Raw genomic sequence first — 13,294 nt, 5'->3', positions numbered from 1 at the left:
ATAAAATTCTAATAGGACCAGACAGGGTAGATGCAGGGTGAATCTTCCTGATGTTGGGATGTCCAGAACTGGGGGTCACAGTCTGAGGATTTGGCATAGACCACTTAGGATGGAGATGAGGAGACATTTCTTCACCCAAAGAGTGGTGAGCCTGCGGAATTCACTACCACAGGAAGTAGTTTATGCCAAAACATTGAATGTATCCAAGATGCAGCTAGATGTAGCACTTGGGGTGAAAAGTTTTTAGCGGGAAAAAGCAGGATTAGGTTTATAAGTTCGATGATCAGCCATGATTGTGGTGAATAGCAGAGCAGGCTCAAAGGGTTGAATGGCCTCCTCCTATCTTCTATTTTCTACATTTCTATCAATTGATAATAAAGATACTTTTATATATTTTCTCACGAATGTGTTCAGAAATGTTATTGCACACCTTTGGAACAGGTACTGGTTTTCCTGGCTCAGAGGTAGGAGCGCTAACACTCTGCCACAAGAGCCCCTGTGAATGCACTGCTTTATATCTGGAAGTGCTATCACACACAACTGAATGAATTTTTTCCTCATCACTAAACCACCGTGATTTCTTTTTGTTTTTAACAATTAACCACCTGCAGTAAATTACTTGTGTTGCCACTTCGATTTTTTTTGGAGCAGATAGAATTTGAATCTGGTCCTCCTTGAGGCGTGGACACTACCACTGTGCCATGAGAGCCCTGTGGATCTGCTTTATAGATTTTTCTCAATCAACCAGTTCAGACAAACCACTGGGCAGGTTAAACTTGAAACTAGGCTTCCGGGCTCAGGGGTAGGGATGCTACCACTGCCACAGAAGACCCCTATGGGTCTGTTTTTGCTTTTTTTTTATTTTTAACTAATAAGCATCACCAGTAAATCACCCATGAAGCCAAATAAATATTTACATGCAAAGCCCAGATAATCAAAAGTGAGGGAAAGGCAGGCAGAGATAGAAGGGGATAAATAGACTTTCTAAAAAAAAATCTATTTTTCTGATCAACCCGTTCAGAGATGTTAATACACACCTGTGGAAGCAGGTGTGTTTTGAAGCAGGCCTCCTGGTCCAAGGGTAATGACACTACCACTGTGCCACAAAAGCCCAAGTTTGCATGAAATATGTAATTCTCATCAAGGATCGACAGCTGAACCATTAGCTTATCTAGTTCTCGCTAAAGATGCTGACTGAACTGCTGAGCATTCCTAGCATTGCCTGCTTTGAGATGAGCATTGAGATTAGATCATATTTATAAGGGGTTATTCCTGTTGTGAACATCTGGAACTAAAATTCTTTTTAAGGTATTCTACCAGTTCTGTGAAATTCAGAGAATACTTATCGAAATAATCTGGAACATATAAACCAATTTTTGGATCATGTAAGCCAAGCATTTTGCATTGCATGGTTTACTTCATCGTCTGTGCATCAGAACTCCAAAAACAGGGAGTTATTTCACTGCTTTAAACATCCCTCTCCTGCCTATGTAAATACTCTCTGTTTTATGATCCTTAATCTATTGTTCAAAAGCATTTTTTCAACTTCCTAAAGTTGTGTGATTTTATATAACTCTGAGGAATGTCATACAATGGCATATCATTAAATGTATTTTTCAATGTTTTTTTTTGAATTCTTGGATCTGGAGCCTGTTGCCAATGTTTGGTTGCCATCTCAGCAGCATTTGTTTGAGGGTTTTCAAGTTGCAAAGCTTACCTAAAGCAGAGCACCAGTTAGAGGTTATAATTTTCCATCCCCCTGATGCCAGCAAAACAAAAAATCCTGCTCAAAGAAATACCAGGAGCTGATTGCTAACAAAGCACCCCCTTTGATAAAAGATCTAAAAAATAAACCCACAAACTTGTCTGAACTCACATTGTCTCAAGTGAAACACTTTCTGTAACCCACAAGCTAATGACAGCTCCATTTGTCAATGGCGTATCTCCTGACTGGTTGTAAATCTCACCAGCTACAGCCTGGTTAGTGATGTACCTGCTGATGTTCAGGTTTTCAGTCTGCCATGGTGAAGGAGGAACAGCTCAAATTCTGACTGTGGCCATCCAAATCAATCACCCATATAATGAACTGTTTCCCTGAGAGATCCATTTCTGTTGGCATCACAACCATTAGCTCAAGCTGTCAAATGAATTTTTTCCTTGACATCAAAGTATACCTGCTTCCCCAGCCCATACCAGGCTTGTTGTTATTAAGTCCATGGTAATTAATTTGACTAAATTGGCAGCGAACTATTAAAAATTAAACAAAATATTTTAAAATTCAGTGGTACAGTAAATTAGTGCACATTAGATGCTCATGTTTTATGAATTCACAAATCAGGACTAATTTGTCCTGCCTGCATTGCTTTTTGGTTTATTGTGATTAACAATGCCTAGTAGTTTATTTTTTATATGAGTGATATGCGGTGGATGTTTCTTAAAGATAGCCTACACTTCTAGTTCAAGGTTGCAACATATTATAGTCAAACAGAGTTTGATTTTATAAAAGATTACAATAGAGCTGCAGTTTTTGGTGATTGCAGTAAAGGAGTAAAGAGACGTAATAATTTTGGATTTATAGTGGACTTGGATCTCACCAGTACATAGCCTTTATGGGGGTGAGGAGTCAATCAGAAGGAGGTATGTTCTTTCAGTGGTGGGTAAGGAGAGACTGCTTTGCCTCTTTATATGAATCATTATCATGAATTATATAAAAAACAGAAAGAAAGAAGAAATTCCAAGCACCTTTCATTGATTGATGGAGCAAAATGCTTTACAGTCAACCAAGTCCTTTTGAAATAGAGTCACCACTGTAATGTTAGTGATATGGCAACATATAGCAAGCTCCCTCTGAGATAAATGCTTACTTAATATGTTTAATGGCATTGATGCAGAGAAATTTGAGCTAACACTCTAGCTAAATTCTACTTTTCTTCAAATACTGCTATAGGAACATGCAAACTTAATTTTGATTTAATGTGCCAACTGCAAGATGGCATCTCTGACAATGCATCATTCTCCCTGCAGTCAGTCAGACCAAAGTGCAAGTGGAGATTATGTCCTAAAGACTTGGAAGGGGAATGTAATTCACAATCTTCAGACTTGGAGGCATAAGTTCTCCTAGTCAGCCAAATTCAATATGGGGGACAAAAAAGCTGACGAGTTCTTTTACAGATGTCTTTAATGAGTTCTTTGTAATCATACAACTATAATAGGAACTCTAAATGTAATGTTGAATAAACACTAACGTTCAATGGCAGTGTAGTGACACTCGTTAAAAATGAAAAACTCATGCCTGCATTTTCTTTACTTCCCAGAACAGTAAGCCGGATTCTCTGCTCAAAATGGAAGATGGAAAATCAGACAAATTGTTTTTGACAGGAAACAAAGACAATAGCAAGCTGAAGTTGGTGTTCACTAATAAAAAACTGTTGAGGTGTGTGACTAAAGTATTTAATCAAAAATATCTTCATCTGTATTTGATGGAACCTCAGCTGAAGGTTTGAATGGCTTAACTGAATGAAATGAGAACTTAATTAGTTTAAAAAAAAGGTAAATGCTGCACGAAGACTAAACCTTCTCCAGAGGTATGATTGCAGCATGAAATAAATGTGCTACTTTACAAGTTATGTTGCATCATGATATACTGTTGTCTGATCTAAACCTGGACATTAATATAGTAATAATGGTTTAATTCTTTAATCTGAAACCAGAAAACTAATTTTAAACATTGATTATTCATTTATTTAATTGTATTTTGTAAAAAATTATTTGTGCTGTACAAAAGTGTTTTTGTTAAAGTACACTCCAGTTTTATCTTGATACGTGACTATAGTTCTGCTGATCAAAGACACATATTCTATGATAGAATTACTCCATAGTGGCTGGTATCCCATCACCAAGTCATCCTTTATTCACATGTGGAGAGTCCATGACACTGATCCAGCTCCCTCGGAGCCAGCTCTCAGATTGAACAGGATGTCTGACACAACTGTTTATATCTGTCAGCTAGGGTTCCCTGACCAGACCAGATTAACAGCCCCAAATAGAGATCTTCTATTCTATGAAGTCTGCCTGGGTGACCTTGTTACAGTCACAACAATTGTCATCTAAGTCGCCCGACAATAATATTTGAATGATTATGGAGATCACAGCAATTAAATAGTATTACATTTTACTGCAGTAGTAATCGAGTTTTCCTCTTTAGGTTTCCATACCTTGAGTTCTCATTGTTTCATCCAACACCTCACTTACAGCCCTGGTCCCTGCTCAAAGTGTTGAACTGCTCAATGACGTGAGCTTGATTAATGCAGAGAAGTAGGAGGCAAAGGAGTGGTGCAGGGCTGCAGTTGTACAGCTGCGTGATTATAGGCAACAAGGAGAGGGAAGAGTGGGGAGGTGAGCGGAATGGCAAGTTGGATATGAGGAGGCAGAGAGTTAAGTGGACAATTGTGATGCAGAGCTGTGATTGAAGCTGAGAGTGGGGTAGTAAGTGAAGTAGAGAATGGGGAGGTGAAGGCAGCAAGTTAAGCAAATACAGGCTAGAGGAGGGGCAGTGAGTGAAGCAAAGAGTGCAGAGATGGGGTGCAGCAGAAATGCTTGTCTAAGGAAATTTTCAGGGTTATGGGAAAAACAAGGGGGTTCACACTATTTGGAAAGTTCCTGCAAATACTAGGTACTGTCAAGAAGACCTGAAGATTGTATTGATCTAAGGTTCTAGTCTCACCTATTTAATTATTCACTTTATTGCTTTTTGTTTATGGATTCCCTTCTTAAATAATAAACTCTGTGTTAGTGATAATTCGAGGAACATAATTCCACATTCTAATTATTTGTCTACGCATCTTTAATTCTTACTGCATATGATCATCTTAAATTTATACTCACCCATTTCTCTACATAACAATGAAAAAATGTTAATACTTCAATAGAACATTTTAATTTTGGAAACCTGTATTAGGTCACTGCTTAACTGACTCAATTACAGTGAAAACCACTGTAACTTCTGAAATTACTATTCTGGAAGAAAAGCTCTTAATTCTACATAACATTTAGTGCCTCTACACTAAACATTTTCAATCCTTTTTCATTTTTCTTTTAGTGGCTTGCCCGAAACTGCACTCAATGTTCCAATGTTAACTGAAGGTTTTGAACAAGTTCAACACCATTTCCTTGTGTTTTATATTTAATGTGTTTAAATACCACATTAGGATTCAGTTTTCATTTTTAAAACTTCCTAATTTTCTTGCATTGTCATTGGAAATGTGCTGTAAATCTTCAGCCATAAGGCCACTTAGGTCCTCCATTTCATTTATAGTCTTACTATATGAGATGTGCAACCCCATTTTCATGTCCAAAGTATTTTGTTTCAATGTTTTCTGCATCAAAATGTAAGCACATCTTTTATTATTTAATAAAAAAAACTGAAAGAACTTTTTTAGTTCTTTCTACTGATGCTTTAAGGATCAGTAATGCTGTAAATCAGAAAAAAAAATAGAAATTGCTGGTAAAGCTCGGTGAAGAGAAATCAGAGTTAGCTTTTTAGCTCAAGTGACACTTCCTCAGAACTGATGGTTGCGAGGAAAATTGCAGTTTATAAGCAGAAGATAGGGTGGGAGGAGGGTGTAAGGACTAAATGATAGGTGGGGATGGAACTCAAAGAGAGAGAGGAACGGTTGGACAGACAAAGGACTGGATAACGATCCGGCTAAGATGGTGAATCGCTATTAATGGAGACTGTTAGTAGCTAACAATGGGTTGTGTCTAATGTGTCTAATGGCAACCATGTGATAACAAGTAAAAACTGATGTTGCAAATCTGAAACAAAAGTACTCAGGAGGTCTGGCAGCATTTACAAAGGAAATCAGAGTTAATATTTCGGGTCCAGTGACCCTTCCTCAGAATAGCAGACCATGTAATAACAAGGCCTGGTGTGTGGGAGTTGGGGTAAGGACATGGGAGAGCTGAAACTCTAAAGATATTGAGTTCGATATCGAATCCAGAAGGCTGCAGCATCCCAAGCTGTTCTTTCAGCTCATGCTGAGCTTCACTGGAGCACTGCAGCAAGCCTGAGACAGGCGTGTTGGCCAGGGAACACGTTGATGTGTAGAAGTGGCAGGTAACTGGACGTTCACGATCTCTTCTGTGGATGGAAAGTAAGTGTTCTGCGAAGCAGTCACCGAGTTTACACTTCATTTTCCTGATGTAGAGGGGACCACATTGTGAGCAGCAAATGCGGTAGACTAGATTGTGTGAAATGAAAGTAAAGCACTGCTTTACTCAGAAGTTGAAGGCTCTTTGATACTGAGAGGGAGGAAATAAATGGATAAGTGTTGCACCTTCTGCAGTTGTAACAGAAGGTTGTGTGGGTTTGTGGGCCATTGTTGGGAGTGATGGAAGAGTGGACCAGCGTGTCCTGGATGGAACGGACTATGTGGAAGGCTGACAGGGGAGTGAGTATGTGTCTGATGGTGGCATCTTGCTGGAGGTGGCAGAAATGACAGCTAGTTTTCCTCTGGATGTGGATGCTGGTGGGATGGTAGGTATATGCAAGGGGGACCCTATCACTGTTGCGGGAGGGAAGAGAGGGGGTGAGGGCTGAAGTGTAGAAGGTTGCTCAGACCAAGCTGAAGGTCCTCCTTGTCTTTATCTTTGATCCCACCTGTGATACTACATCCATAGGATTATTAGCCGCCATTTCCGCCGCATCCAACGAGATGCCACCACTAGACACACCTTCCCCCCCTCCCTTGTCAGCCTTCTGCAGGGACCAGTCCCTCCAAGACCCCCTATTCCACTCTTCCTTCATTCCCAACAACTGCCCACAATCTCACGGCACCTTCCTGTCAACTGCAGAAGGTGCAACACCTGTCCAGTTACTTCCTCAGTATCCAAGGGCTCGAACACACGTTCCAGGTGAAGCAGTGCTTTACCTACTCTTCACACAATCTACTCTACCGCATTTGCACTCACAATGTGGTCTCGTCAACATCAGGGAAACAAAGCGTAGACAGGGTGACCATTTTGCAGAACACTTGCATTCTGTAGACCCTGAACTGCCAGTTGCCTGCCACTTCAACATATTAGCCTGTTCCCTGGCCAACATCTCTGTCTCAGGCTTGCTGCAGTGCTCCAGCAAAGATCAGCACAAGCTGGAAATACAGCATGTCATTTTACACTTGGGGATCCTGCAGCCTTCCAAACTCAACTTTGAGTTCAATAACTTCAGGACTTGGAGCTCTCCCAAGTCTTTACCCCCAACCCCAAATACCAGGTCTTGTTATCACATTGTCTGCTATTGTAAGCGATCCATTGTTCGCTACTAACGGTCTCCATTATTAGCTATTCATCCTCCTAGCGAGATCGTTATCCGCTCCTTTGTTCAACAGTTCTTCTCGAGCTCTATCTCTAAGCATCATTTACTGCTCACCCCCTCCCCCACCCTAACGTCTACTTATCAACCAACATTTTCCTAGCTACCAGCAATTCTGAGGAAGGGTCACTTGACCTAACACATTAACTCTTGTTTCTCTTCACAGGTTCTGCCAGATCTGCTGAGCTTTTCCAGCAATTTCTGTTTTTGTTTCTTCTATTATTTACATCTACATCAATTATTTGCGTTTTCCCCATTGTAATGATGATTTGAATCACATTGATCATTCGATTATTGAAATACTGGTGCTAATATTTATGATAATAAAGTGTGAAGCTGGATGAACACAGCAAGCCAAGCAGCATCTCAGGAGCACAAAAGCTGACGTTTTGGGCCTAGACCCTTCATCAGAGAGGGGGATGGGGAGAGGGTTCTTCTCCAGCATCTGCAGTTCCCATTATCTCTGCTAATATTTATGGATGCCTGTTGGGACCATCCAGCAGGGGACATGAAGGTAAAGACAGAAAATGCTAGAAATATTCAGCATGTCCAACGGCATCTGTGAAAAGAGAAACAAGGACCTTTCTTATTGACATGGATGTGAAGTTCCTGCCAAATCTGGGACTTTAGGCAGGACTTCATTCAGTCTTCTGTGTATCACTTCCCACTTACAGCAGTCCAAATTGTTAATCCTCTGTCAAGCAAGTGGGAAGAACGGTGGCACAGTGGTAAGGGGCTACAGCTGTGGACCACGCACATTGTCCCCAGAACTCAAGAAATGTGGAGCAAGCAAGGATCCAATTGGTTATTGTGACAAGGCACTCGAATGTAGCATTCGGGAAGTCAGTGATCACTGGAAATCAGAAAACAATGATCTCATCTCAATGGGTTGGTGATCACAAGACAGAGGGGAACCGGTTAATGTGGGAGTTTGGAACTTGAAAGATTGGCGATTTCATGGATGGAGATGGGAAGAGAGGAGCCACAATCGGCGCTGTGGGTATCAGAAGGCTTTCTTCATGGACTTGACCTGGTTGACTCAGAGTTCTGTGAAAAGCACCAACTTCTGTTGCTCTTTTATTGCCTGGGAAACTTGCAAGCCAACTGTTATATTTAAACCAAACTCCTAAATTTGCTGTGGGAACCTGATTTTAAATATTTGCCTGAATTTTCCCCATCTCCAAGGCAGGACATCATCTGTGCCTTTGTTACCTTGACACAACAATTTCAGTTTCATCTTCTGGCTGGTTTCCTGATTTCCTACCCCCAGATTGAGGTCATTCAAACCTCTGCTGTTATGTCTTATATTGCAGCAAGTCCCATCCCCTAGCACCTACACTTTCTGACCTTCATTAGGTTCTAATCAAGCAGTCTCTTGATTTTAAAACTTGTACCTTTGTTTTTAAATCCCTCTATGGCCTTGCTTATCCCTATCTTGGTAATGTCCTTCAACTCCAAGATATCTGCACTCATGTAATTCTGGTCTGTTGTCCATTCTCAAATAAAATCACCAGTGGTGACCATGCATTCAATTGTCTGTAGCCTCAAAGCTCTGAAATTTTATCCCTATACCTCTGTGTCTAACATTCCTCCTTTAAGGCACTTCTTAAAACCTACTTCATTTCCAAGCTGTTTGGCATCTGGCCCAGTATCCCCTTATGAGGCTTGGTTTTATGCTTTATAATACACTTGGGAGTATCTTGGAATATTTTGTTACATTAAAAAGTGCTATATAAATTGTTGTAATACTTGTTGACATGTAACCAATTTTCATAAAAATTGCAATTTAACACAGTTTGGCTTGATTTTACCTTTCAAACATTTTAGTCCCCATCTTGATCATTTGCCGTTGGTAACGGAATGTTGGTAATGAATTCATTGTTTCTGCAGATTAGTTGAGGATCCTTTCAATGACTGCTGCAATTATTTAAATCAAGTTCTGATGTCAAAATTGTTTGAAAAGTAAATTGATTTGAACATTCAGTCTGATGAGCTTAATGATTGGTTTGTATTAATTACTAATTAATTTCTGGAGAGGCATTATTTGTGTTTGCACCATAAGAGAAAGATAAACATTTGTACAGTTGTTCCTGACCACTTGGAAGATATTTTTATTTTGATGTCTAAATATTATAATTTAACAGTTGTAAAGGAGTGAAGACTCAAACAAAATCCGTAAAGTCTGATCATGTGTTCGGCTGTTTGCAAAATATTAAAGAAGACAAGCCAAAACCAGTAAAAGATGAATACGAGTATGTTTCAGATGATGGTGAATTACAGATTGATGAATTTCCAATAAGAAGAAAGAAAACTACTTCTAAAAGAAATTTAACATGTAAGTAGTATTTTTAGAATTTTATGTTTGCACACACCTGCAAGTTCACCTATCATGACTTGGAACAATATCGGTATTTTGTTGTTACCATTGGATCAAAATCCTGGTATTTTCCTCCCTAAAATACAATGGATCTACAAACCTACTATGGCAGTCGTTCAAGAAGACGACTCACCACCACTTTCTCAGGGATAACTCGGGATAGGTAATGCTTGACTAGCATGCAGTGCCCAGTTCCAGTGGAAGAATTAAGGAAACCCCGGAATCCCTGGAATGGTAGCTTTAACATCCGATGAAAGGCTGTTGTATGGGATTGTATTCATTAGAGTTTAGAAGGTTGAGGGGAGATCTAATAGAAACTTACAAGATAATGTATGGCTTAGAAAGAGTGGACGCTGGGAAGTTGTTTCCGTTAGGCGGGGATACTAGGACCCGTGGGCACAGCCTTGGAATTAGAGGTGGTAAATTTAAAATGGAAATGAGACATTTCTTCAGCCAGAGAGTGGTGAGCTTGTGGAACTCATTGCCACGGAGTGCAGTGGAGGCCGGGACATTAGATGCCTTCAAGGCATCTATCGATTAAATTCTTGATCTCACAAGGAATCAAGGGCTACGGGGAGAGTGCAGGGAAATGGAGTTGAAATACCCATCAGCCATGATTTAAATGGCGGAGTGGACTCGATGGGCTGAATGGCCTTACTTCCACTCCTATGTCTTATGATCTTATGGTCTAAACCCATATAATGTAAGTCAGTATAATAATAGTTTGCTGTTATTTTTAATGTCCAGAATTAAAAGGAATATAATTTCTTCTCTTTATGACTTTTTGAAAAGTTTTGAACAAACAGCATTTTACCATCTCAAACCAGATGAAAAGGACTTTGTAAAACAATCTGGACGGACTGGCAGTATTGAACAACTGATCGCCATCTTGAGACTGTGAGGTTTGGGGTATGGGTCGGATGGACAACAGGGCTGTCACACTAGAAAGTTGGGTTGGGGAATTGAGAGTGAAAGAGGCAGTGTTTTGGGCAGACTGAGCACATGAATTGATTAAAAGATGAGAATTTTAAATTTGTGCTGTTGCCATCTAGGTTAGTTCAGCAAGGACAGGAGTGAGCAGAACCTAATGTGGAATGGAATACAGACAGCAGGATTTCGGATGAAATGAAGTTCACAGACGTTTGAGGAATAGGGAGCTGGAACAGTCAAGCCTGGAGATGACAAAGGCATGAGTGAGGGTTTAATTAGTAGTTAAGCTGGAGCATGGATAGATGAGTGGAATTCTGACAAGTGAGGATGATCATGAAGTTTGGATATTGTGTCACCAACCTAAAGAAACTGGGACTCTCTGAGAATGACATGGCAGAGTACTTGTTTGACAAGCACATCCAAAGGGAGAGTGACTGAACTGATTGTGGGGAGCAAGATTATGGTGTCTTTTGTGAGACCGTACCCCTCTGAACAATTTGATAGCATTTGAGTAAACGCATTAAAAAAGGTGGACTAGGGTCTGGATCTTCATTAAACTGAATAGATTAGAAAAGGTTATGGTGCCTGAAGCTGAGGATTGCGGTCTTATAGGACAAAGGTTGCAAGCTATCTGCTTCAGCCTGGGAGTGACTTTGGAGAAGGGGTGGCACAGTGGTTAGCATTGCTGCTTCACAATGCCAGGGACCTGGGTTCAATTCCAGTCTTGGGTGACTGTCAGTATGGAGTTTGCACATTCTCCCCATATCTGCGTGGGTTTCCTCCAGGTGCTCCGGTTTCCTCCCACAGTCCAAAGATGTGCAGGTTAACTGGATTGACCATGCTAAATTGCCTGTATTGTTTCAGGAACATGTAGATTAGGTGGGTTATAGGGGTATGGGCCTGGGTGAGATGCTCTGAGGTTTGGTGTGGACTTATTGGGGCTGAAGGGCCTGTTTCCACACTGTAGGGATTCTGTGATTCTATGAAGATTGAAATTGGTGGTTGGGATGCAAGTTGTTGGCACAGAAGATGAAGGTTTTTGATCTCCCAGTATTTATCTGTTAATAATCATTTATTTTGTCCATTAACTATCTATTTTGTTTCTTAGTTTTAACAAAGACCAAAGAGGGTGTGGGACACACTGAAATGAGGGAACCTGTGCTTCAGCACAGTTCTAATCAGGTACGTCAGCATATATTTAACAATTACTTGTGGAATTAATTTTATAAGTGCTTGGGCTCATAATACCAACCGTGGCTTTGCTGTTACTGTTAGCTGAACAGAATTTTAAAAATATTTACTCATTCATGGAATGTGGGTATCACTTTGGCCTTCCTAACTATTCATGAGAAGGTGATGGTGAGTCATTTTCTTAAACTGCTGTAGTCTGTATTTGCAACAATATATGTTACAAAATGTCCTGATTGCATTGGAAGGATGTGCCAGCCCCCAATATTACAGACAATTCTCCCAGCTATAGTGTTTCAGCCATAGCAGTGTTAAATTGCAATGGGAATGAGGTGATCTGGGACACTACTGTCTAACGTGGGAAACTTGCAAAGCTGTTGCAGAATTAAAATTGAAAGTGCTTGCACCAAAAGATGAAGTAATAATTATTTTGGATGATTAAAACAAATCAGCTTTTAATTTCTTGTTTGATACCCTGTTGTGCATCAATCACTTGCAATTCATTTTTATTTTTAGGTTCACATGCAGGATGATAATTCATCTGATGAAGATTCACTTCATATTGATACTGAGGCAAAGCCAGATCCTAGCACTGACAGAAAGAGTGAAACCAGTAGTTCTGCTGGGATACTGGATCTGTTACAGGCCAGCAAACAGGTTGGCGGTCTCGAATACAGTGGAAACAGGTATGAGTCATAGCTTCAAAGATGGAACTTAGAAATGATGTTACATTTGACCAGTAAATTTTAATGTCTTTTTTAAAAAAGTGCTGATCTGATTGTTAAGGGCTTCATTGTTGTTTACCTTTATTATATTAATACTTTTTATTTGTTTAATCTAAATATTTGATCTGATAACATCTTTTCATATGTTTTTTGCAGCAAGGTTGTTAAAGCAGCAAAAGTCACCAACTGTGATATCACTGATTTCAGGTAAAAATGATATCCTCATGGAGCTAGATGTGGTAATTACAGTTAAATAGAAAATAATTCAGATGGTAAAGCACATATTACTGTAAAAGTGGAAAACGTTAGTGGATGTAAGATTGCGAGGAGTGATGTGGGGATGTTTGGTTCATTTCTTAAGTATTCAGTTCCTCATTTTTTAAATTTTACATTTGTAAGTTTCAATTCAGTTTTGACAATCAAAGACAGGGAATTTCCACAATTTTAGCTCCACTGTGTTTTGTAAATTGTCGGTGCTTTGATATGAAATGCACATAGGGGCTTTGTTTAAAAATTTAGATTTATTTTCTTACTGTTGGACTAAGTTACTGCAGGTATTCATAGTATAATAGAAACTTGCAAAGATAAGGAGTCCACATGGCAATGTGTCTGTGTGAGTCTTTGAATGAGCAGCCATGCTTAGTCCAATGCTCCCATTTTCTAATTGTAACCCTGAAAATAACTCAAATTAAAATTATTTATTAA

At 39.7% G+C, this 13,294-nt stretch overlaps 1 protein-coding gene across 1 annotated transcript in view; it reads left to right on the top strand.

Annotated features, from left to right (window-relative positions):
* The window catches only part of phf2 (PHD finger protein 2), a 160,859-nt gene that overhangs the window by 124,441 nt on the left and 23,124 nt on the right, over positions 1-13,294 (top strand). The window contains exons 14-18 of the mRNA XM_048547918.2: positions 3,315-3,433; positions 9,514-9,704; positions 11,785-11,858; positions 12,381-12,550; positions 12,746-12,796. Of these exons, the coding sequence (XP_048403875.1) occupies positions 3,315-3,433; positions 9,514-9,704; positions 11,785-11,858; positions 12,381-12,550; positions 12,746-12,796 (605 nt within the window). The remainder of the gene's footprint in view (positions 1-3,314; positions 3,434-9,513; positions 9,705-11,784; positions 11,859-12,380; positions 12,551-12,745; positions 12,797-13,294) is intronic.

The sequence above is a fragment of the Stegostoma tigrinum genome, chromosome 11 (assembly GCF_030684315.1).
Source record: "Stegostoma tigrinum isolate sSteTig4 chromosome 11, sSteTig4.hap1, whole genome shotgun sequence".
Taxonomy (NCBI): domain Eukaryota; kingdom Metazoa; phylum Chordata; class Chondrichthyes; order Orectolobiformes; family Stegostomatidae; genus Stegostoma; species Stegostoma tigrinum.
The sequence above is the reverse complement of the archived record's forward strand: the minus strand, read 5'-3'. Positions and strand labels throughout refer to the sequence as shown.